The 26,270-nt window shown below is 42.6% G+C and overlaps 1 protein-coding gene across 7 annotated transcripts in view; it reads left to right on the top strand.

Annotated features, from left to right (window-relative positions):
* r3hdm1 (R3H domain containing 1) overlaps window positions 1-26,270 on the top strand; it is a 53,910-nt gene that overhangs the window by 13,443 nt on the left and 14,197 nt on the right. For 5 of the 7 annotated variants that reach the window (XM_069675346.1, XM_069675351.1, XM_069675350.1 and 2 more), the window contains exons 3-19: window positions 116-314; window positions 4,298-4,315; window positions 4,791-4,880; window positions 8,818-8,941; window positions 11,682-11,760; window positions 12,821-12,880; window positions 13,286-13,426; window positions 15,084-15,192; window positions 15,358-15,453; window positions 16,790-16,815; window positions 17,120-17,173; window positions 18,872-19,104; window positions 21,866-22,132; window positions 22,597-22,751; window positions 23,744-23,869; window positions 24,600-24,968; window positions 25,163-25,289. In XM_069675346.1, coding sequence (XP_069531447.1) covers window positions 156-314; window positions 4,298-4,315; window positions 4,791-4,880; window positions 8,818-8,941; window positions 11,682-11,760; window positions 12,821-12,880; window positions 13,286-13,426; window positions 15,084-15,192; window positions 15,358-15,453; window positions 16,790-16,815; window positions 17,120-17,173; window positions 18,872-19,104; window positions 21,866-22,132; window positions 22,597-22,751; window positions 23,744-23,869; window positions 24,600-24,968; window positions 25,163-25,289 — 2,233 coding nt within the window. In that variant the 5' untranslated portion in view covers window positions 116-155. The remainder of the gene's footprint in view (window positions 1-115; window positions 315-4,297; window positions 4,316-4,790; window positions 4,881-8,817; window positions 8,942-11,681; window positions 11,761-12,820; window positions 12,881-13,285; window positions 13,427-15,083; window positions 15,193-15,357; window positions 15,454-16,789; window positions 16,816-17,119; window positions 17,174-18,871; window positions 19,105-21,865; window positions 22,133-22,596; window positions 22,752-23,743; window positions 23,870-24,599; window positions 24,969-25,162; window positions 25,290-26,270) is intronic. The other 2 variants (XM_069675349.1, XM_069675348.1) reach the window with 2 other exon arrangements.

Genomic DNA, 26,270 nt, shown 5'->3' on the forward strand with positions numbered 1-26,270 from the left:
GGCCATTTTCATAACTTCAACCTGTCTAGCCTCTCATTCAAACAAGCACCCAATGAATCTGTCTTGTAATCTTTCTAAGAAAAAAATCCCTCATAGCAACAATCCTCTCTTTCAGGTTCTCTGTATTTGCCAGAATCTCCCAGTAAGACTTTGCAATGAGAATGTCCGACACGGTCGACACTGAAACGATGAAGGTGTCCGAGGCTGCCGACACGGTGTCCCCTCCAAAAGACAACGCCACCAAGTCTGAGGTCGCTGAGCAGAGCCAAGGCGCCAGAGATGAACACGGCAGCAACAATAAGAGGGACGTACAGGTAAGGAACTCCCGACATCTGCCTCCTTTTTCCTCAACCCTACTCGTGGAAGTCTAATCAGGCAGGTTGTAGGTGTCAGGAGCCTGACCGAAGCTGAGGACACCTGACACCCGACCAAACATCTCTTTCACTCAAATCTCCATGAAAATTCAGTTACAGTCAACGTCAAACACAAACTGCCCCGGGGATCTGCTGTCACCTGCAGCATTCAGGATGATTTAAACCCAGCTGCTTCAGCAGGCAAAATTATTCCTGATCGGAATAATCTGCACGCTGAAATAATAATGTGGGGTTTCACTCTGCCTTGGCTCCGGGGTCAGTCAGTCACCTCGTTATTGAGAAACTTGCACGTTTGGAAAGCGTCATTTGGTTGTGGAAGCTAGTGAATCGCATGTATCCTCCATGGGAGACATTAAAGCAGTGGATCTTCAGGGGATTCAGGGCAGATGAGATCACTTTCAAATAAACTGCTAATTAATTAGGTCTCTGTGTCATTGCTACAAATGTGCTTTGGGACTGCAGAAAATTTGCACTTGTTAATTTGCCGTTTAAAGTAAACCTGGTGCTCTTTGTTCGTGCTCACAGAGGAATGGGCTCTAAAAAAGTGAAAACGGCAAATTGGTGTGAAATCTCGTCGAGTGTGGTCAAGAAAACAAAATCCAGGGAAGGAAAAGGATTGTCTCTTTGGCTGCGGCCTAAAAATAGGATTCAGGCCAATCTGGCCGTGCGGTTGGAGGCAGGCAGAGCGAGGGAGTCAGGCAGGCAGATAATCTGGAGCTCAAATCCTGGCTTATCTAGCAACTTCCTGTGTCTCTGTTACCCCGAGGAACAGAATGACACCGGCATGGGGGAGAGAGTGGGAGGGAGAGGGAGGGAGAGATGGGTTAAAGAGGTTGTAAGAGGGAGGGATCAAGGAGAGGAGGAAGGTAAGAGAACATGAGGGACATGGCATTGAGGATAAAAGGATAGAACACAGGAAAAAACAGATGAACATAGAAGATAAGGAATAATTTTCCCTTTGTAAATGCTTCTGCTCAATGAAAGACATTTTTTTTTTACCTTCCAGCTAAAAAAATTAAATAAATCTGGTTAAAAAAAGTAACCTTGACCACATTTAGGATGGAAAAATCTAGCAAAATTAATTTAAACGATTGTTTGGTTGTAGTAATTGTGGTTTTATAGAGGCTTGTATTTTATTTTGCTAGGTGTAGTGACCCTTGGCATCACATGGACAAGAATCCTGGAGCTATAGCTGCTTCCCCCTGATTCAAGTTTATGCTAAGCTAAGCTAATCGTAATCTTTGCCAGAAAGCTAATAAGGGTATTCCTCATAATGACAAACTATTCTTTTATGAAGCAGACTTAAAAGAATTTTGGGAAATAAGTGAAAATTTAACATCTCATTTTATCGTAATTACCACTTGTGGCCACAGTGGCCGCTGTTTCGCAAAATTACATTAACGAGAAAGATGAATTCCAAAAGACACAAAAAGCATAATGACACTAGTTACTAGGGGTGGGACAAAATATCGGTACATTATACAGTAATATCGGTACGGCTATATATCGTCGTCCTGGCTCGTGCAATAAAATTATTGTTAGGATGGCGCCAAATATCGGTACTTTAATTTACAAATATATGCCGTTCTTAACGGATTTTCCTGCCATTTTGATGACATTACATTATACATGAATCCACTTTAACTTTTTATGGGCGTTTTGTATATTTCAGTTAGTCAGATATCGCGATATTATCGTTATCGTTGGGCCACGTATCACGTATTGTATTACGACATTTACACCAAGCTCTTAATGATATCATATTAATGAGAAAACGTGAATTCCAAAAGACACTAAAAGCATAATGACACTGGATACGAGGGGTCGGAAGAAATACCGATACATTATACAATAATATTGGTACGGCAACATATCGTCGTCCTGGCTCGTGCAATAAAATTATCGTTAGACTAGCGCTAAATATCGGTACTTTAATTTACAAACATACGCCGCTCTGAACAGATCTTCCTGCCATTTTGACTCACATTACATTATACATTAATCCTACACTTTACCTTTTTAGGGGTGTTTTATATTCAGTTGATCAGATATCGCAATATTATCGTTATCGTAGCTGCGTATTGTATCGTATCATGACTTACCCTGCGATTCCCACCCCTACTGGATACTGTATGAAGTCACACCAGCTCTTAATGATAGGATATGTGTAAGAATAGATTAGAAGCAAGTAAATGAAAGTATGTTATTTTGAGTTTGCCTCGCAAACTGCTTTACCCCAGTTCTTACCAACTTAAACAAAAGTCTCACCTTAAATCGACTTTGCATGTTTCCCTGCCTCCTCTATCGTCTCTCTGCGACCTCTACAAATGTAGGCTACTTGCCTCTCATTCTACACTTTTCCCCCAAATCTACCCCTCGGTACAATCATCCCATGGTCACAGGATATTCCTAGATATGCTGACGGCACCGAAGCCACTGACCTTTCTGCTCGTAATTTTCAGCAGCAGACGAGGTGAAGCTAATTCTGTCGTTCTGTGCGAGAGCGTCGGTTAAATGCCTAGAATGTTCAGTTTGGGAGAGATGGAGGTGGCGGAGAACTGGGATGAGAAACATGGGAGGGGGGCGGCGGTAGGTGTAACAAGGGGAAGCAGGAAAGCATTCCAACAGAGGACAGAGAGAGGGGGGGGGGTTGGGGTTGGACTGGGTGACTTTGCCACCATCTGCCTCCAGCTCTCCAGCTCCGTCCTCTGCGGCGGGACAGGTGGCTGGTGGCCGCCCTACTTCTGCTGACTTCAGCCCTTTCCCTCTCCCCCCTTTTCCCATTCCTTTATCTCCTGCCGGCATTGTTCATTCCCCACCGGCCCCACGCCGCTCAATTAGCTGGTGTAGCGGTGCGCTCATAGTCCCAGCACTCTACCCCCCCTCCCTCTCCCCTTCCTCTTGTCCTCCATCCACATCCATATTACCTGATATAGCAAGGGGGGCGCGGCAGGTCACAGGCATCGGAGATGGGCGAACAGCGGTCCATTTCAATTTTTTATAGGTGTTATTTGGCCTAGAGCTCAATGAGGGAGGGGAGGGGTTGTCCTTTTGATTTTTAGAGGACAGGTGGGAAGGACAGAGCCGTGTGTGTGCGTGTGTGGGCACATGTGTGTGTCGATGCATGTTGGGATTAGGAAGCAGAGGTCTGGGCTCTGTTACAATTCCGACTGAAATGGCTCCTGCCAGGTCTCACCCCCCCTCCCTCCCCTCCTCCGCTCCTCTATGCGTGCTACTGAGAGACCGTCTGTTTATATGTACACACACACACACACACACACACACACACAGCCAGTAGCGCGTGAAGCGCAGAGGCACCGAGCTGTCTCACACACTGTTGGGCATCCGGTCTCTCTCTGCTTTCTGCATCTCACCTCCAGCGCCTGGGTCTGATTCACATGACAGCTAAATGGAGCCGGGAGCGACGCATAAAACTGACCCGAATCGCTCGCAGCCAAATGTCTGGTTTTTGTTTTCTGCAGCGCGCGTGTGCGTTGGATTGCGTGCGTGTGTTAGAAGGGGCGCTACATGCGACCACTTTAGTAGCATATGCTCTGCAAAAATTAATTCATGCTCCCAGGAAATTGGTACATGTTGGACTTGATATTTCATGCTGCACGGGGGATTCATCATTTTCCTTTTGCAGATAAATGCCACAAAATTTCTGCTCTGTTTCCGTTTGGAACAGCCCTAATAACACGAGCGTTACAGGAGGTTATTTGTCTTTTTTTCGCTGAATTGTTTTGCAGAGCTAGTTGCGCACGCATGCACAAAATGTAGGCCAGTCATATTTAATTCAAACTTCTCCACTTTTTTTTTTCGAGTAACGTTCCTCCTCTTCCCCTCCAAACTTTTGTGGTTTGATTTTGATTTCTTCCTGTGCACTTTTCCCCCCCCTGCTCCCCTCCCCTACCTGCGGACAGCCCGTGAAGTACTCTAAGGTACGGTAACGCTCAACATGCATGCTGTGCAAGGATGCTCGAACATGTGTAATGTGCACTTGGATTGCTTGGATCAAGTTGGACGTTGTACCTGTGTTTGCTGTCAAGCGAGTTGTACACATTGCTCCAGACATGCCATGATTTAAATGATAGCAGATTGATAATGGGATTATAGGTGTGCTTGCTGCATTGCTGTTGATGTTCTATGAAGAAAAACGTTAAAAAAATGCTCACGTCATATTTAGTTTAACATCGTTCTGATCAAGTTTTGTAAGTTCCGTCATTCGGGAAAAGATTTGTCTGCTTAAATCTGAAATACAGGAAGTTGAAACTGTTTGCTTGCAAAAAAAAAACCCCCATCGTGCTCGCTGGATGTTTCTGTTCTACTTGGGCTCGTCACTGTGATGACACTGATGCAGTTTAAAGTGTGTGCATGGTTTTAACTGTGCCCACCTACCTGCATCCCCCTCCGTAGTCCAACACCAGGCTAAAGCTGGTGCGGAGCCTGGCAGTGTGTGAAGAGTCCTTTCCTTGCCCTATTCCTGAGCCTTCAGCAGCACCTCAGGTAACCATCTCGCTGAGTGTTTTTTTTGAGATGTGACAGTTTTACTGTATTCATGGTGAAACATTGTGATGGTAAGAATAGCAGGGAAGGCTTGGCTAGATGTTTAGTGTGGAGAGAGAACATGCATTAAGGAGGAAATTCCTTCATCAAAAATGCACACATTACTTTCTACCAACCCATTAAGGTTTAACTATTATAGAACATTAGTTAATATTAATGCAGAGATGCTGTGCAACACAGCAGGGGTGCTAGCGCTTCTGATTTGACTCGACTTGACTTTTGTGGGTCGCTATTAAGTTGTAATGTTAAGCATTTCAACTACTACCGTATTATTTGGAATATAAGCCCCACCGGAATATAAGAGGGGATATTCCAGAGGGAAAAAGGGTTTTCTATAGCTATTTATTAATAAAACGTATAAAATTTATTTTAACTCAATTTCAATTTATTTTCATTTGAATCACAAGTTTGCAATTCTGCTACGAGTGCTGTAGTTGAGCTCAGCCTACGATAATGTTGTTGTAAGGATGCACCGGCGATCATGACGGCACATGTCCGTGACGAAGCTTTAGCTACATTATAGCACCATCACCCGGGTAACGAAACAATAAAATACCTCTTTCTGCATTTTATACTGATATATTGCGCACACTGAAAAATATATAAAAAGTGTGTCTTCTACACTGAGTTTTACGGTAACTTTTTCTACGGTAAAATGTATTTCCTGGACAAAAAATAACATCTGCTTTTTCCTCACTGAAAAAATAAGGGATTCACAAATAAGCAAATATTGTTCATTTCAAAGGTTTACTGAGGACAAGAGAAGTCTCCTACTTCACTTGAAAGTCCATTCCCTTTACACATAAAGTTGAAATAGCCTCTTGGTTACAAAGCGATTTAAATACTGATGTGCCTTAAACCTGTATTCTGTTTAACGGCCAGCAGGGGGGTGCCCATTTATTCCACTATTTTTCATGGATTTTATTTACTACCTTTCTTTTAACTTGATTTATTACCTCAGTAGACATTTTCCTAATGAGTTGATGGTCTCAATTAGGGATGGGTCATGAATTCGAACATTTGAATAGTCATTAATTCATAAAAAGTTCAAGCGACTTTTATCTCATCTTAAAGAGGGGGTATTATGTTGTTTCACATTTTGAGACATACATATAATTTTACTATGTTTAGTGTAAATATTAAACGTGGGTGAAATTTCAAATCTGTAGGTAAAAGTATGTTGGAGTAATCCCCAGGCTTCTCAGCTCAGTTTGCAGGCTGCTGTGAACGCCAGGTTTCACACAGTTTTTTCTAAATGCTCGGCAAATCAGAAGCAAGCGGGCTTGTAGGGGTGGGGTTTCTTAAAGGGACAGAGCTGACCAAGTCGTTTCAGACAGAGGTTGTAGTGTGAGAAAAAAAAAATTTTTTAACTGTAAATTAAGCTAAGCTACTCCGCAGGTATCACAGAGTGAAATACGAAGCTTGAAATTAGCATGATACTGCCCCTTTAAAAATGTATTTTTTCCATTGATTTCAGAGCATAATGCTTATTTTAAAAAATACACTTCCATTTAGAGTAAAAGAGACATTAACGCAGGGTGTTGCTATCGGTGATTGACAAACTACCAAGATGGCGTCAGCAAAACCAATGGGTGACATCATGGCGGCCATGCCTTTTTCTTTAATACAGTCAATGGTATATGTTGCAGAAGGGTTTTCATATCTTGGTTGTGATGACTAAAATCCTTTAAGTGACCGACCTGTTTTTGTTTCTGGTTTTTCCGTCTAACTGCGGCTTTATTCGAGTCATATGTGAATTTCTGGAAAGTTTGATGTCATCACATTTTTAGGAACAAAAATCGCAGCATGAAAATTTGATACCTGCACATCCCAAGTCCCCGAGCAACCACGCTCTGCTCGTTAAAGCAGACTTCACCTCAGTCATCCCATCACGCTCAGTATGACGCTGCAGCCCACATGCATAGAGCCGAAGTGCTGACCGGGGATCAGTTCTCCATTTCAGCTCATTACAATCGAGCAGGTAGACCTCTGATGCTCGATTAGCGGCCTCCGTCTGACAGCTATGATTAAATACCTGGCCTTGGCCGCCTGATGAAAACATCACGTCATCAGAACAGAAAGCGCCGAGCTCCAACAGCGAGCCTGACGTCTGTTTGCTAAATCCACTCTTCTTTTTTTTTTGGATCGTATCTCCAGGCAAAGCTCCCCCCTCTTCCTCTGATCAAACTTTCCCCATTACATGCCGCTCTGCACAGCTCCTGGCGCGCTTTCACGCACACATCCAGACACACAGGTGTGTTTGTTCAAGGTGTTTCAGCCAGTCAGCACCGAGCGCCATAACCAGAGGGCGGTGTTATTCCCCGAACAGTCTCGCATCGTCTGCACTCACACGACGTCCTGTATTACTGCCATCAATCATGTCGGGGAAATTACAATTTCCACACGTCAGCTACAGAGAGCTGCGGAGCGCTCTAATTGAATACTCCTGATATTTCCCCCGCTACTGTTATTGGGGCGCGGAGTCGAGACTCCTTCTGCGGCAAACTAACCTAGAGGGGAGAGGTAAAGCAATAAAGGATCACATAAGTGGAGTACACGTTTAGCGCGGAAGAATCCCATTCACACCACATCTCCCATGATGCTCTATTTTCTTATCTTCAATGTAAGGCTTAACAAAGGCCCGCGTGGATCTATAGGCCGTCCAAGCCGTCCTCACATCCTGACAAACTACATCTGCCTCGCATTGTACGCCCGGCTGTCAATTCCAATCAATGGCCGATAGTCGAGCGCCTGAATACACGCTGTACTTTTTTGTTTCAGACTGACAGCACGTTCATTACATATTCAGACGACCATCATTTTCCCGCTGTTTTTCCTTTATCTCCGAGTAAATGGATGTCAGGAAACAAATGAGGCAGCCCGCAACAGCTGCACATCAACCGGGCGGCTTCCATGTGATGCCGAGGGTGGCATTAAGCAGCAAACATCACCGTTTCATGCCAGGGAAGGGAGAGAAAAAAATGTTTCGCTTTGACACACAGTCGCTGTCACTTTTTTTTTTCTCCCCTCTCTCCCAGTCTCGCTCCGGCAATTAGTCAGTCACGTTTCTCATTAGCATATTACATTTTCACATATATTCCGAGCGCATTGAAACGAAGGAGAGCGCAGCGTCTCATTATCTTGCTCCGCAGCTGTTACAGGCGGGGATCAAACTCGTGACCTTTTTTGGTCATGAGCTGCTCTGCCACCTCTAGGTCACCTCCTTCTCTCACTCATTCATTTCTCTCTCGCGCACACACACACACACACACACACACACACACACGCCCAGACTGTCTGATGTTCCAGAGTTGTGTTTTTAATCCACTTACGGCGCAGCGGCGGCCCCTGTCCTCTCTTCAGCTTCCTTGTCAGCCTTTTGTAGAATCGCCGGAAAAGCGAGTCAGATCCTGTCGAGTTTGTGTGTGCGTGCGTGTGTGTGCGTCAATTGTACTTCATTCCATTGAATTTTAAAGGAAAACAATTCTGTGTTCACCTGGTTTGATACAGACAAGCTAATCCCTCACATTAATTGCCGTTGCGATTTGGAATTCATGGACGCAGGCGCATCATTGCCGGTCTCGGTGATAAACCAGGAGAGTTTATTAAGAGCCGTGCAGTGGCCTCTTTCGCCCGTGCTTTTCTCTAATTAACCCACAACCTCGGGCAAGATCATGGAGAATTAGAATGCCTCATATTTAATGCCTCCTTTGTACAATCATGTCTGTTCATCGATCAGAACACACCAAGGTCACATTTAAGATTCGAAGCTCTTAAAAAGCGCCGACGTTATCGCACTCGTGTGTGGCAACAAGCTACTTTTAAGCCATCAGTACAATCATTTTTTTTCCCCTGTGTTCTTTTCCTCCCCGAACAGGATGGATTTCCTCACAAGCCCTTTGAGAAAGAAGATCGAGCGGCGCAGGACCAAGCTGAGAAAGAGGAGAGCTGCAATAAGGCGGAGAAACCGGAGAAGACGCAGAGGAAGATGCTGTCGAGAGGTGAGATTTTAGGTTTTCTATCATATTTTTTGACAAATGCAGGTCCTTGCAACATCTGTGACGCCCCTGCGTGACTATATTGTAAGCACCATACTGGTCCGAATATACATCAGGGCATACATCTGGAGCAGTGGGATCGTCTTATAATCGGGGTTGAGACTTTTAAAGGCCAGTATGCGTTCACAACGTAGATGGTAGGTGTGTAATATCACGATACATGGCCCACAATCACGATAATATCACGATACAGCAATAATTGATATATTGCAAGACAATCATGTAATGATACATCACGATATCTGACTAACTGAAGAATACAAAACGCCCCGAAAAAGGTGAAAATATTGATATTTGGCACCAGCGATACGATAATTATATCGCGCCAGTTGGGACGACGATATATTGCGATATCGATATTTTGTCCCACCCCTAGTAGACGGCGCCACTTATCTGTAAAGCGAATGTACTCCAGTGTTCATTTTGTTAACGAAAATTATGACAAAAATGTTCGACAATTACTTTTTTTCCATCACAAAAACGAGACGTTGACGAGCTAAGAAACAATTGTTGATAATAAAAACTCTGACGACACGAAACGAGACATTTACTAAAAACAACACATTGCCAGGGGGATGGACGATGGAGCGACGCCGTGATCGTCCAGAACAAATGGCTTTAATGTAGGCGAAGTTAACCAACAACCTAGGTGGAGTAATGATGTCAGTTTTAAGTCCAAAAATGGTGAGGAAAAACAGATCAGGGGTCGGCCGTTGCCCCGCATAGCCCTGCGGCTAGCCGCGGAGCTCCGTGCCCCGTCCTCCTGCGCTCTCACGGTGTGTACCCTTTAAGAGCGAACTGACGCGGCTGAAAATTGGCCACCATTCATTGTGTATTGCAGGGATACCTAGCGGACCAACTGCATGCGCCCAATTTGTCTACACACCAGCATCACCAATTGAAATGTCTTTTCAATCAAACCAACACCTCACAGGATTTATTTACTAAATACTACATCACCTATTTCTTTAAATGAATGATTGCGACATAACGAGGAAGAAAAGCTGTTAAAAAAAAAAAAGTGGAGTGTGTCACTAGGTATCCCAGCATGCATTGAGCAGTGAATCAGCCACTTGCAATACTGAATGGGGGCCAATTTTTTAGTCGCGTCAGTTCGCTTTCAGTGGGTACGCACAATCAGCGGGCTTAGCTCGACCCTCTGCACATTGGTTAAGCTACTGGGAGTCCCCCAGGACCGGACTTGCCCTCTCCAGCCCGGAAAAACGCCGAACCGCCGCGACTTCAGAATGCTAACAGTCTTACCTAACAGATGGTAACCGTGGTGCTTAAAGCGGCTAAGAGATTGACAGGAGAGAAAGTGAGTGAGTGTGTTACTGAAACACTCTAATGGTTAATGATTTATTTAAATTTTGAAAGGCAATTTATGTAATTTAAATGTGACGATTACATCTAAAAGATATTGAAAACTTGATTTTATTTAAAAGGTAAAATAAAATTTTCTTTATAAAAAATTTTCAAAAAGATTTTTTGGGGAAAAAATTGGGGTGGTCTTATATTCGGTCCTATACGGTATTTAACTTTACGTTTGGTTACGTTAAAGGAAAAGGAACCAGATCTTTCCATCAGTCACAGGTGCTGAAATCTTTCCATTAACGACTCTTTACATCCCGAACACCTGCCGCCTCATTTATAAACATTGCTCATCCTAAAAAAGGAGCCTGAAAGATGCACGACTTCTTCCTGCTAAAATTGGAATTTATATATAGAAGTCTTTGCTACATGTACAATTATCCCCACCATCGATTATAGACATGCATGTGTGTTTATAATATCACTTTGTGGCCGTTATAATGGCGCTGAAGGAAAGGTATTGAACTGAAGCCAAATACTTTAATGATACTTATCACACAATCCATGTCACTCAGCTAAATTACAGCCCCCTAATAATTATATCCTTTACCATGTCACCGAGAACATCCAGTCCTAAACATTTTTTCTGCCCTCCAGTTTGTCCGAAAGCACTTCTCCGTTTTAAATGATATCTCATTATGTGCCGATAATTGGCGTGATTCAGTTAATTGCGACAAGCTCAAGGTGTTAAGCAATTATACAGATTCCCACAGGCGCATAAAGGTGTCTGCTTCCCTCTGTGGAGCAACACCACTGATGAGGCAGCCTCCAATTATAGAAACCAGACACCCACGAAAGGGGGGAGGGGGCAAGCTCCGGTGTCCCCTGACTCCCACTGATGGGTCGCATCCTTTTGTTGGTGCTCAGGAACATGTTTTTCCGGCGTCAACTTCGTTATCCGAACACTCCTTCATTTCTTAAGTGGCTCAGCTGGCAGCGCTCACTGCTGCTGAGACGCGCTGCCAGACTTTTTCTTTTCATATTGGTCACACCAATAACAAGCGGCAAACCGAACGCTTCCAAAGCAATGTCACCCTCGGTAAAGTTTCTTTCAGCTTCATGTCTGACTTTTTCTGTTATGCTTGACAAATAGTTGAATGACAAGCTGATTAATTGGCATTTAAATACTCTTAAGAGGAGTTTATCGTTCGAGTTAAAAGGGTGGAACATTCAATTTCCCTGTTAATATAGTGATATAAAAAAAGGTAAAAATCTTTAAGCTCAAAGATGTCTTCATTTGTGAGCAGGTTGGATTGCATGTTTATAAATCTGTGGTGCCTCAGCTTCAAACACCTTTCTCTCTCTTTGTTAGATTCCAGTCAAGACTACACAGATTCAACTGGGATAGATCTCCACGAGTTCCTTGTCAACACACTAAAGGGCAATCCCAGGTATACTAACATACACACGCACATTTAACTACACTGTGGACCCTCGGGAGTTCATCGTTTGAGCCTAAAGGCCTGGTCACACCAGCATACATAATGTAACATAACGTTACAGCTCAGATGTTAATCTCAACTTTAATCGCCATTCGCCAAATGTACGCACACGTTGTTAAAATGCGAAGTTTACTGCAGAGTTGCAGTGAAAACAGACAAGACTGTGTGTTGTGTTTGACTCGTATTTGTAATGGTTAGAGGTGTCATGCGGGCGTGAATGATACTACCGCACAGTAAGACTGTGTTGGGAAGTTAGTTTAAAGTTCGACAGACGTGAAATCAGTCGAATATCCAGCCTTAAACACGCTTCACCGCGTTGCTATACTTAGCTTGAGTACGGCAATTACACAATGTGTGATATTTTTAACGACAGGTGTGCCTTTAACACAGAAACAGGACATACTGTGTTGTTATTATAACACTAGCCTACAGAGGGGTTTGTATTGAGTTTATAATGTTCACTGAAGGTGGGACCCACTGATACTGATATTAAAAAGGCTGTTGTAGTCCGATTTTTTGACATTAAGCTGCATCGAGAAACGTTTTGTGTAAAAGTTATTATAAATATACTTTTTTTTCCCCTACAAAGTCGAAATATGATCCGATCCGTGACTCAAAAACCGGGATACAATCTAAACCGTGAGTGTAGTGATCCGTCACACCCCTAGTTTAAACTGTTAAACTATGAAGCAGGATCACTTGAATCACTTGAATAAACTTACTGACTCATTAGCTTGCTAGCTAATTAGCTGCATGGCAAAAAATATGTTTATTTCCTAAACAACCAAGAAGATGTCTTATAGGTAATACAGTTTGAAGTTCCCTTATGGTTGGGGTGTTAGCCATTAGCTTGCTAGCTAACGTGCTACTAAAGTTCTACTTTCTGGTGTGAAAGGTCTAATTAGTTCTATCTGAACGTTTCCAATAACCTGTGATGTTAAAGATAATTAATAATGAATAAAATGTTGTGTTTTAGATGTTAAAACAATATTAATTTGTCATTTCTCAGGGATCGAATCATGCTGCTGAAGTTGGAACAGGACATCTTGGACTTCATCGGCAATAATGAGTAAGAAACATTCACACCTGTTTAAGCAAGTTTTACACAATTCAAACGGAGAGGGAGAAATTAGTGAACTCAGCTGAAACCTCCTTAGAGTTAAAATATTCGCCAAGGATTTACTTTGAGTTAAACGGAGCCTTCTAGAACACGAGCACAGCCGGATCTGTACATCCTTCAGATGGCTGTGATTGATGTCAAACAATTAAGACGTTCAGCTGTTCATCATGCCAGCTGTTTAACTGCTGAACGATCCACAGCCATGTTTGGATGTTTTGTTTTTTAAATAAATGAACCTACTCTTTTTGTCTTTGGAAAGCATTAGATATTCAGTTTTAATCACTCAGAGCAGATATATCCTTACATGTTTAAACAACAGCAGAGCGTTCACCACATCTCTACGTCTCTATCTAGAAGCCAAGAGAGAAAGTTCCCACCCATGACGTCCTACCACAGGATGCTGTTACACCGAGTGGCAGCCTACTTTGGCATGGACCACAATGTGGACCCCAGTGGAAAGTCAGTGGTGATCAACAAAACCACCAACACTAGAATGTGAGCCTCTTTGTTTCTCTTCTGATGTTTTCTGATCTTCTTACAAACATTGTCAGCTCTCTGCTTTCTAGATCTCAGTTTTAAAGTATCTAATTTAAACAGGTGAATTTTGGATGTTAAAGAGGGCATATTATGCTGTTTCAAAATTTAAGATATATATAATTTTACAATGTTGGATGTCCAGACTAAATGTGGGTGAAGTTACAAATCTGTAGGTAAAAGTATGTTGGAGTAATCCCCAGGCTTCTCAGCTCAGTCTGCAGGCTGCTGTGAACGCCAGGTTTCACACAGTTTTTTCTACACGCTGCATTTTGTGATGTCATAAAGGCTTGTAGGGGCGGGGTTTCTTAAAGGGACGGAGCTGAGTGAGTCGTTTCAGGCAGAGGCTGTATAAGGGCCTGCAGAGCACCGGTGTTAAAAAAAATGATGACTTTTTTTAACTGCAAATTATGCTAAGCTACGCCACAGGTACTACAGAGTGAAATATGAAGCTTGAAATTAGCCGAATACCCCCCTTTAACTTCAGCTCGCAGCCCCTGCAGCAGCGCCAAAGAGCTCCCAAAAACATAGATTTTTGTCATGAAACTGCTTGATTAAGTGTTTTTATTGGTTTAAAACATACAGAGCCGTAGTTTAAAAGAGGAAGAAACCTCTTTGGAAAACACAAGGCTCCAAAAACTGAGCTAAAAGAGTGAGCGACAGCTCAGCTCACAGCCCCTGAAGCAGCGCCAAAGCGCTTCCGAAAAACATTGATTTTTGTCTTAATTAATGCTTGTTTAAGGTTTTTTTTGCCATAAATAGCTTTATGTTTGTTTGTTTGTTTTTTATCTATTTATTTTTTGCCCCTTTTATGCCTTTATTACTAGGATAGTGAATAGTGTTGGAAACAGGGGAAGTTAGAATTGGGGATGACACACGGCAAGGGGCCGATGTAAGGAGTTGAACCTGGGGCCGCTACATTGAGGACTGTAGCTGTACATGGGCTGACAATTTAACCGCTGAGCTAAACTGGCACCCGGCTCAGCATGTTTTGAAGAGGAAGAGACCTCTTTGGAAAATTTTGTTCCTGTAAAAAGAATTCTTGAATGACAAACACTAAGGGCCTAAAAACTGAGCTGAAAGAGTTAGCGACAGCCCCGCTAAACACCCCCTATAGCATCCAATACACCAAATGGCTTTGGAGAAACACAGATTTTAACATAAAACAGATTTATTCAGGGTTTTTAGCGGTTTTAATCACCAGTTCTGTTTATTTGCTACAGTCGGAGACTTAAGCGGATAATTCGGCTTGAAGTACAAACCTCAGAAAATTAACACCTAACCAAAAACTTGGCTAATGCCGTTAGCAGCAGCTCAGCTCCTTCCTGATTTCTAACATGTAACTGCCTTATTAAGTGTTTTACCACTTTGATACATAACATACATGCATAAATACAAATGTGTGATAGACTAATTAAAGTTTAACTAATGATCTCCTGATACTACACTTTGATTTTGATAGTTAATTGGTGGTGAATTTTCTGCAGCCATAAGCTGTTGCAATCAATCGACAGATAAGTCTCCTTCCTGCCCTGCTTGTTGGTTAACATATGTTGCTGTCAGCATCTGCCTGAAATTAAGCTGCCGCTAAAACTCCTGTGAATTCCCCCACCGACAGACCCGATCAGAAATTCTCCGAGCACATCAAGGATGACAGGGCGGACGATTTTCAGAAACGCTACATTCTCAAACGTGACAACTCCAGCTTTGATCGCGAAGACAGCACGGTAGGTGTTTTTTTTTTTCTTCTCTTCTTCACCAAGCTGTCACTTTCATTCCTGACATGTTGGTAAGAGTGGGACAATCTGGCGTCCCTGACATTGCTGCTAAAGAACCGCGCGCGTGTGTGTGTGTGTGTGTCTATCTGTGTGTGTGTGGTGTGTCCTTGCCAGATTCGAATGCGTTTGAAAGCTGACAAGAGGAGCAAATCGATGGAGGAGAGGGAGGAGGAGTACCAGCGAGCCAGAGAAAGGATATTTGCACATGATGTGAGAGCTGTTTGTGTGGGCGGGGTGGGGGGTGGGGGCCGTGTTGCACAAATCTTTGTGTCGTTTCTATTCATGTGCAAATTCAGTGGATTTCTTGCTTCCAATTACCACTGCTGGATTTATGAATTTTTAGACAGAGTTGCTTGGATTAAGACCCACATTCTTAATGTTAGAGAACTGCAAGCAGGTATAGAAAGACTAAATACCTGTCAATGTGGAAGAGAAAGAAAGAAAGGAAGGAAGAAAGGAAATCAGGAAATACAATAAACAAAAAGAGGGGGGGTTACCTTCTCTTTTCGGGGGAGGAGGGGTTAATACAGTTACATATATTTATGCACATATACATTCTGTACATATTTACAGTGAAAGAAAAAAAAGGAAGAGAAATAAGTCAATAAAATAAACAAAAAAAAAGAGAAAAGGCGATATGGTCAATGTGGAAAAAAAGAATTTTTAACATTTTTATTGTTTTTATTTTTTTAATAAAGATACATATATTTACATCCATATACATTCTGTGCATATCCACAGTGAAAGAGAAAAAAAAAAGAATCTAAATAAGTAAATACATTTTTTATTTTATTTTTTCAACCTTTTTATTTGGGGTTTTTAATATAGATACATATATTTATGCCCATATACATTCTGTACATATTTACAGTGAAAGAAAAAGAAAAGAAAAAAAAGGAAAAGAAATAAGTCAATAAAATAAACAAAAAAAAAAGAGAAAAGGCGATATGGTCAATGTGGAAAAAAATATTCTTTAACCTTTTTATTGTTTTTATTTTTTAATAAAGTTACATGTATTTATGTCCACATACAATCTGTACATGTCTACAGGGAAAGATAAAAAAAAAGAATATAAATAAGTAAATAATTTATTTATTTATTTATTTTTTTCAACCTTTTTATTTGGGGTTTTTAATATAGATACATATATTTATGCCCATATACAATCTGTACATATCTACAATAAAAGAAGAAAAATAAAGAATATAAATAAGCAAATAAAATACACAAAAAAGAGGGGGGGAAGGGGGGGGTCGTCAATGTGATCAATTTTTTATTTATTTTTTTTTGTGGGTTTTAATACAAATACATATATTTATGCCCATATACATTCTGTACATATCTACGGTGAAATTAGTGAATAAAATAAACAAAAAAAGAAAAAAGAGGGGGAAAAAGGGATGTCGTTAATGTGAAATGTTAATATTTCCTGATAATGGTTTAATGCTCTTAGAGTTTTAAATACACAGAGCCATGAAGCGTAGAAGTGTTCGAGATAAAAACTAAGAACAAACATAACTGAATGTTTTTTTAATTTCCCCCACAGGGAGATCACTTCATACTAGACAGAAGGTAAGCCATTCAATTCCTCTTATCACATGACCAGCGACTTGTGCTAATGTGCTAATGTTGTTCCAGAAAGCTGTTTCCTATATAGATGATGAATTGTCTGTTAATTGGCCAAAGTAGGACCCATTTCATGCTTTTAAAGTGGAACTAAAGCTCTTCAGATAGCTTCTCCTTTAAATGATGTTCAATCACTTTTATAGTTTCTCCTGTCGGAGCAGCAATTAGAGCTCGCTCTGTCATGTTTTAAAATGGTGGATATCTCATTTTCGCCTGTTCCGTAACACCTCTCCCCCTCCCCTCCCCTCAGTGCTCAGGATGAAGACGCATGCATGAGCACCCAACAGAGGCGGCAAATGTTCAGGTAGGTCCAACCCCCCCCCTCCTCCCTCCCTCTCGCCGTCACACATCATTCAGCTCTTTCAGAGGCCGAACCGCAGGCAGAGAGAACCCTTTGAATCGCCGTCTGCCTTAATCGGCTCGCTCAGGAGCGGGAGTGCTGATCTGAGGATTTGTTTTCGCTGCTCAGGAAAGCTTGTGTTTAATAGGATTTTCTGCCCAGGCTTCCTCGTGTGGGACGGCCTATTCGGACCGAAGCTTGCCAATTAAACCGTGAAGCCTTTCTTTATTTTAAATGTCGTCTTTTATTGATCAAGTATGTAAGAATACATGAAGATAGTGTTTGGTCTTGCAGGATGACTTCAGGCCAGGTTTAAGATGTCAGAATTTAAGTAATCTAAAGGCTGTGAAATATGCAAATGCAACCTCATTTTTGAAAGGCTTCTGCTTTTGTTTAGTGTATTTCTGCACATGTAACCACTCATTTGCAACAACATTATACATGGAAATGTAACCTGTTTTCTTTAGACTATAGCTGAGGGTCAGTATACAGAAACTTTATCGGGAACTGTTTCGATAATTTGTTAAAGTTTGCAACATTTTAAAGCAAAATTAGATGAAAAAAAGGATTCCGCTTTTGAAATGCCACTTTTACTGTTTATTAGTAATATTAAAAATGCCTTTTAAAAGGTCAACATAGGCTTCTTACACTTTGCAAAATAAACAAATGAAATAATTAGGTTACAGTAGAGCGGATACTCAGCGCTCCGAGCGAGCTGTGCTGCGACAGGTATATTTACTTAAACATAAACATACCTATACCGTTCTGTTAGGCTGGGGGTGAGAATCTCTCTTTCTCTCTCGGCACAGGCTGGGATTTGAATTCTCCGCCATCTTTACCACTCGCCACACGGTTGTCGTAGTAACTATTTTCTCGCTGACGGTTGCTTCCCTTTTTGACCTTTATCTGAGCGTCCAATTTGTTTCTTTTTCTTTGGATTTTCACTTATGTTTGAAGTTGTCTTTGTTTGTTCAGCCATAGTAGATTACTGTTTACTCACAACACTTTCAGAGACCGGAAAAGCAGCCGCTTAGCTCCGCCTACCCTCTCTGGCAGACAAACCACTGCTGGCTGATGGAAAACACGTCACTAACTGGGCGCCGCTTGCGATTCTTTCCGCAAATGTCGCCACAGACACCCAGTCTGTAATAATACTTTGTACTCCAAATGCAAAGGCTTAGTGTTGTCGCAAAACATGCAGATACTGTGGTGGAATATTGATGAGTTCAAAGATAAATACAAAGAGATGTATAACTTAAAGCTACTGTGAGGAACTTTTGGTTTGTGTCAATTTTAGCGCCCCCTGTGTACAAAGCAGTACTTCTTATCTCTTTGCTAAGTGGTGGTTTGTAACAAAATATCTCATCCTGCTTTCTTTAACAGTCATATGTATAGCTCACTTTAAATTCTTGCCCTGTAAATGTAAACAAAGGCAGCGCTGCGTCTGACACCTACCCCCCGCCAGCAGTTTCAGGCATTAAAAATAACTATATAGAAATAATCAATCTTGTCGCTGATGGTCTGGTTTGCTTTTGTAGCTCATATAGAGTCATCAGAATTAATTTCAGTCTGTTTCATAACAGCATAAAAACTCCTCACAGCAGCTTTAATTTTACCATATAATCATATAATGTAATAAACAACTATTCTTCCCTTGTCCAGGTTAAGGGCAGGCCGGTCAGGCGCCAGCCGGCAGAGCAGCTCCGAGACGGAAACCCTGCCACGGCATGGCGAGCCTCGGCCTTGGAGCAGCACCGACAGCTCGGACAGCTCCAACCGACTCGCCCCGCGGCCCCCCATCACCAAGGCCAGCAGCTTCAGCGGCATCTCCCCGGGCCTCGTCCGCGGAGACAGCACGGCCAGCAGCAAGAGCACCGGGAGGCTCTCCAAAACGGGTAAGAGAGGAAAAATACACTCTACAGCAACGTTTGCTCATTTGACTCAGTTTGTTTTATATGAAACAAAATGACAAAACACTTCAGCGAGGCCGCCTGAAATACAAAAACACTGCCTCTACTTGCACTTGAAAAGCGTGCGGGTCAGCAGTCTGTCATTGACACTTTTTTAATTAACTGTTTTTCCCGTCAAGTTTCATAAGATTCAGCTCTCGCTGTGATTGATGGCTCTTTGTCTTAGGCGAGGATGATATTATTGTACAGGTAGAATTTCTTTCACTTTGAACTGAGCAGGTAATTTATTCACACAGACGAGGGAGTGGAAACTCTCTGTCACAGCACGAAGAGGAAGAATTCACTAATTAGATGGTACAGCGGGTAAAAGGGAACAAAAATAGACATTTTGCATATTGAGCTTCAAGCGGAATTCTCCGGCGCTCACATACCTGAGGTCTTATCCAGACAAGTGTTTGTCTCCCGCCGCGATCGGGAAGGTCTGCGGGCCGCCCTGCAGCCGGACAGCTGTCAGAACTGATCACAACACAGCAACAAAGTGATGGACGAGGCTCTTTAAACGCAGCAGCAGTATAAAACCCAGCTCTGTCTGCTCCCACACTGCAGGTGCTTACGCCACATTATGATCCATTTGTAACTTGACTGGCTGAGATTAGATAAAATGTGTTCTTCACCGCGGGTTTGTCTTCTTTATCTCGCTGAAAGCAGGGTAGAAATCCTTGGTTAGCCTCCGCTCTCCGTTTTGTTCCCCGCCACTGTTTCCATCTGGCGTTTTTTCTATTTTCGCCAATCTCCTGCTCTTTTTTTTTTTCTCACACAGAGAGAGACGTAGCGGCGGCGGCAGGCTCCTTGCCTGGGCAGTTTTTGAAGTTGTTTACGAGGCGGCCGGCCGCCCTCACTTTGTGTTTTGGGAGTATAAGTCGAGGAGACATCTCGCCTGTGCTGCTGAGTCCTCCTGCGCTCGCCCTTCTCCAAGGCCTTAAAATAACCTTTCCTTGTAAAAGGCTGCACGCCAGCTCTACCTGAGAACAGGAGCTTATATGTGGTGGAGGCAAAATCCCTCTCCATCACCCGAAGTTAGATGTATTGTTTTGGCCTTTATGAAATCATTTGGACACAATGTCTCAGTTTATGATCAAAGACATGAACTTTCACTACATTTTTGAGGTACTAGTACTTTATACTATAAACTGCCTTTTAAAGCGATCATTATACTCCACTACATAAATCTGAAAGCTGTAGTTACTGAATGAAGATTATACAAACAAACCATGTGGTTAGTTATTAAATATAATACATTGTTCTACATGAGCTACACAACAGACGTCTGTATTAGCAGAGTCAGAATTTGCTTATGAATGACCCCTAAATTATCCAAATATATAATGAATAAACACTTGATTGACAGTTAAATTTTAAGGTTAATTATGCTGTACAAAATTACTTTTACTTTAAGTAATCTAAATATCTATATCTAATCTAATATCTAAAAAGTGGGCTGCATGCTATTTACCGCTGCAACCAATATACCTCTATAAAATGCAAATGATGGCACTATAAGCTAGCTAAAGCGGCGTCATGCTCGCCGGTGTAGCCGCCATCCTCACAACAATCAACGCTACCGTAGGCTGAGCTCAACTACCGCACCGGTAGCTAGCAGGGTTGCAAACTCAACATGGCGAAAACAGATGTTAGGCTTTCATTTGTGTGGTTTGAAATGAAAATACATTGAAATAGTGTTGAAATAATAAGTTAAAGAAAAAACAGACTGCGTCTTATATTCCAGACTTTACGGTAGATATGATCCATTTTTCTACATGAGCTCAACACAACAAATTTTACCCCGAAATTATTTAAAGAGGGGCTGACATAAATAATTTTACAATGTTGGATGTTCTTACTAAACGTGGGTGAAGTTTCAAATCTGTAGGTAAAAGTACGTTGGAGTAATCCCCAGGCTTCTCAGCTCTGTTTTTTCTACGCGCTGCACTTTGTGACGTCACAAAGTGCATCCTCGGCAATCAGAAGAAAGTGGGCTTGTAGGGGCGGGGTTTCTTAAAGGGACAGAGCTGACTGAGTCGTTTCCGACAGAGGCCGTATGAGGGCCTGCACAGAGCAGCAGTGTGAGTGAGTTTTTTAAACTGTAAATTATGCTAAGCTACTCCACAGGCATCACAGAGTGAAATATGAAGCTTGAAATTAGCATAATACCCCCCCTTTAAATATATCGGCTATTATAATCAATAAACACTTTATTAACAGTTAAACTCTCTGGGTAATTTTGCTGTAAAGTACCTTTACCTTTAGTAAATGTTGCTTCTAATACTGTACTTATAAGTTAATGAGTATTTTATTTATTGTGATAGTGCTGCATTTACTTTGTAGAGGATTAATTTAATGGAAATATCTCCTGTTGAGCTACATTATGGTTTAATTGCTTTATCATGTAAACTCCCAAAGCCCACATTCCCTACATAAAACCAATGACGTTCTTGCAAACGCACCATCTTGTGCGATATTCCATAATAAGACAAGCTCATAACATAACACATCTATCACAGAAGGAGCGGCGACACCTGTTTCTCCTGTGAACACTTTCCTCAAGAGACCAGAATGCAATGCAGCCACAAGGGAGGTTTATTGCTAGCAGGAGGCACGATTGCTTCATTATCACCATCAACTCTTTCAACGCACATTAATATCCAACAGGGAAGTAGATCATAAAATGTTTTTTTGTACTCCTCAGGTTCAGAATCGTGCAGTAGCGTCGGCTCTTCGTCCAGTTCGCTGTCCCGTCCCCAGCTGCCCCTCCCACCTTCAGTCTCCTCCTGGTCCAACATCCCCAACACGCCCTTAATCCACCCGCCGACAGACACCAGAGGGCCCGGACACCCTGAGATGATCAAGAGTGTCCCTTCACAGCCATCTGCTGCAGACGCGACAAACTACTATGTGTTGCCGCTGGAAGCCTCAGGGATACCACCTGGCAGCGTTCTGGTCAACCCACACACAGGTAGAAAAGACAGAGTTTCTATTAAAGATTCTTTTTTTCAAAGGTTGTTGACCCAATCTCAATCTACCACATTAAATCTAAGTAATTATTCTCCCAAAATAAGTCTTCCTGTCTTGTAATTTTCTGGTTTTACCAATGTTTATTCATGATTTGAGGACAGAATTACAAACTGGATTGGGGATGAACTCAGTTTGTCCGTCAAATTAGCAGTCAGACCAAAGCCTGCTGATCAAAATGCATTGAACAGATGGGACGAATCTGTAAATATTCATCATCAGCCGAACTCACAGTTGTGCTCTTTTGGGCTGCAAACTGAACTTCAAATGCTGCCAAGGTTGTTAATTCCTGTTCCTCTCATGGACCATGTTTGGGTGCGTCAAAGTGTTTCCTGTTGTGTGATGCTGAATTATAAGTCCGTGTTCCTCCGTCAATGTTTTTTCTCTCTTATGAATTTAATTTGACAGGAAAGCCTTTCATCCACCCTGATGGCAGCGCTGTAGTTTATAACCCAGCCAGCATCAACCATGCAGCTGGCAGGAACCCCCAGCAGGGGAAAAGCCAACAGCAGCCAATCCCTGCCCAGACCCAGCAACAGCAAACCAATCACCTCCACTCCCAGGTCAGTGGGCGGGACTACCTTCGCTGCATGACTCTTTTTGTCATTATTCAAACTGAATTAATGTACAGTATTATTTCTAACTTTCTCTAACCTCACTAACTTACAGTGTAGAAATGGGAGGAGCTTCATTGAGCCATTTAATAAACCCCTCCCACAAACGGCAACTGTCCACTCCTTGACAACCATAACTCAGAAAGACAGACCTGTGACTAAGCTAATAACTCTGACTTTGTTTAATTTCCAAAGAGTACAGAATGAACACCGTTTATCTGCTGTTATGTGAGTTACCATCATTAGCATGTACGCTAACTAGCTAACGACCTTATGCTTTAAGTTCGAGGTGTAGAACCATTAATTTGGGAGATAGCAGGTTACATAAAAAAACACTGATGTGAAATATAGTGTACTATCTCCCCATTGGTTGTGAGCTACCATCATTAGCATGTACAGCTAACTAGCTAACAACCATAAGTGTTAAGCTGGAGGTTTAGAGCCATTCATTTTGACATTACAGGTTACATGGAAAAGCTTCTACAGCTTCTTTTTTGGAAGCTAGTGCTACATGAGACTGTTAGCAAGAACATGTAGCTTTAGCCGCAGTTGTTAGCATGATATCTTATTTTTAGCCTTAGTGTGCTTATTTATGACCTTTCGATGCTTCTCATTTTAAAAATGAATAAGCTTTAAATGTTACATAGACGGGCAGAGCTAGCATTTTTACCAATCTTTTGAAGCTAATGTTAGCTTGTTAGCTAGCTAGCTACTCAAAATCAACAATAACCAGCTACCGCTTCTGAAATTAATTAACATAGACTTTGAAATTGTTAAATCGTTCAGTGTTTATGTAAACTGCAAGAGTGACAGTCGTACCAGCTTTTAAATGGGCGGGGTTTAGCACACGCTCAATTGAGGCTCCCGCCATTTTACTAGCATCCGCCGTCCAGTCTCATCTCCTTTCCCTCTCTCCATTTCTTCTTCCTTTCCCTCCTCAGCCGATCTGTCCTCCCCTCCAGCTGTCCTCTGAGCCTGTCCACAACCCAACGGTTTCGTATCCTCTTCCTCCTCCTCTTCCTCCTTCTCAGTTCCTGCCCGTCTGTCCTAACCAACAGTACACTGTGGTACAGAACTTTGTTTCTTTCCGTTGTACTATTCCCCCCCTCTGCTTCATCTCCCATCAGACCTGGTGTCATTAAGAGTTTTTTAGCTGAGCTGTAGTTGTAAGTTTGGTATCCATTCAGTGTAGCGCTTGTATAAAATTGTAGGTTAGGCCCAAGAACCTTCTTTTAAATGCTATCCAAAATCAAACAAAGCTTTTAAACAGACCTTTTTATACCCCCATTATTTTTCTGGACTGAAAGGTGTATCCAAATCCAGCCGGAGCCATTCCCCTCATATATAGATCATGCATTCACTTAACCTCATTTTTGACCTGGATTTAGTGAAATACATGCCTCCGCGACTAATTATGCCTGTGGAAAGTTCCATTAATATTTAATTCATCACCAGATGTTGGCGCTGAATAATCCATGACTAAAAACACTACTTTTCCAACAACATGTCAGGAGTGACCTGAACTGGCGTGCGCTGGTGGTGCAGATAAATAGATCACTTTCCGCTCGGCCGGTCTCTGCAGGCCCGGGTCCGATTTAAACCCCCCTGCATTTGCTAAAACCTTCAAGTGAAAGTCAATTAAATGAATATCTTTGATTTGTGCTTAGCTTAGAAATAAGGTCCCTTGTGGTTGAAGTGTATTGAGCGGATTTATTGACGCAAATGCAGCATGACCCAGGTTCTGATTGTCATTGCCCTTGTGCTGTACACCTGTAACCCTTTTTTTCCCCTCTTCAGTCTGACGCCCTAAACGCCCAGTTCAGTCACATGACTCTGGCGCAGCAGCCACACGGCGACAGCGGCGCTTCAGCTCCAGACGCACGCCACTTTCCGACTGCCTACCACCACCACCACCCCTCCCATATGATGCTACAGGGCGCTCCTCCGCCGCAGCAGCAGCAGCAGCTTGCTAGCTACATGGTGGCAGGGCCATCAGGAGGACACCCAGGGGTGCTTCACGGTCAGCAGGTCCCGCTCCAGCCCCCTGGGCCTGGCCACGGCCACGCTTATCCCAGCTCCACCCCGGGTCCTGCTGCTTTTCCCGGGTCCGCGCTGAACCAGCAGCTACTGCAGCAGCACGCATACATCCAGCAGCCTGTCCAGCAGGTAGACGCTTTGAAAATCAAGCTAGCTGTTAGTAGCTCTTTAAAAAGGTGGTAGGCTTCAGTCATGAGTCACTCCTGCAGTGGAAACCAGCTGTATGACTAATCCTTTATTTCTCCTGTTGCTGGGAAGTACATTCAAATGGGACTGCGGATGTGTTATACAGTCCTTGAATCCGTGTTGTGCATCTCTTCCAGATGTCCGCGTGTTACTGCTCTTCAGCCCACCACCCACACTGCTCCAGCCAGCAGCAGCACTACAGGCACCCCGTCAACCCGCTGTCCTATAACTGCCCTCAGAGCCAAAACCTGCCCCAGCAACAAGGTACGACCATACTTCATTTACATTTTTTCAGAGATTCTGTCCAAGGTTTGGTGTTAAAATCTGGGAATAATTAGACTTAATGAGACTAAATGACCTGCTGTGATGGACAAACACAGCCACACCAGACCCTGTTTAAAAAACCGTCTCTTTTCAAATGAAGTTTTCTTATATGACAAACTCATCTGGATACTCAACCCAGCAGGTTACCCCTCATTCCTCCAGATTTCTGTGATAAACCAAAGCGACCTTTCCAAGTGCGTCTTTGAAACCGCTCCAAGACAAATCAAAGGATGTTTTTATAAATGAGGTCTGCAGCCTCTCATGTGAAGCAACTGATTCTTCCTTGAAATTTCACTTCACGTTACGAGGAGCAAAGCTCAGCCTTGATATTATACCAAAAGACGTTTTTAACTTCCCACTTTCAGCCCTTAGAAAATATTTTATCGCTGTTGTTTTTGTCTGTTTCCACACAAGGGAGCGTCGCCAGCCGCAGTCCGACGGCTCCACTGAAGGACAAACATTTCTCCCTCGCTTTCCTCTGTTTGTTTGTTTTCGCGAGTTCAGATGTCTCCCCGGGAGTCATCCACTTGATTATTCTGTTTCTGCTTTTTTTTCCTTCCCCATCACCACAGGAGTTGAGATTGTTAGCTCCTGCATGGTCTTTCTCACACACGCACACACACACTCTTGCTTAACTGGATGTAACGTTGGTACAATTGCGACTCGTACGCACGCACACACAGTGGTACACACACGTCGGTAAGTGGCTGCGGCACTATTCTGTCATCTGTAGGCTGCAAATGTGGCTTCCCTGCTGGGGATCTGGGGAATAGACAGCGGACAAATGAAGCTGACCTACAAAGGCAAAGGACAGCAATTATTTCTCAGGGAAAGTGAAAAAAAGCTCATTTCCCTGCTGTTTTTGCTTTAATTAAAAAAAATATATAAGCCCAACTAAAGGTGAAGATGTAGCCAACATAA

The sequence above is a fragment of the Semicossyphus pulcher genome, unplaced genomic scaffold, assembly GCF_022749685.1.
Source record: "Semicossyphus pulcher isolate SPU_LCO1_2020_fin unplaced genomic scaffold, fSemPul1.0.p SCAF_24, whole genome shotgun sequence".
NCBI classification, from domain to species: Eukaryota; Metazoa; Chordata; class Actinopteri; order Labriformes; family Labridae; genus Semicossyphus; species Semicossyphus pulcher.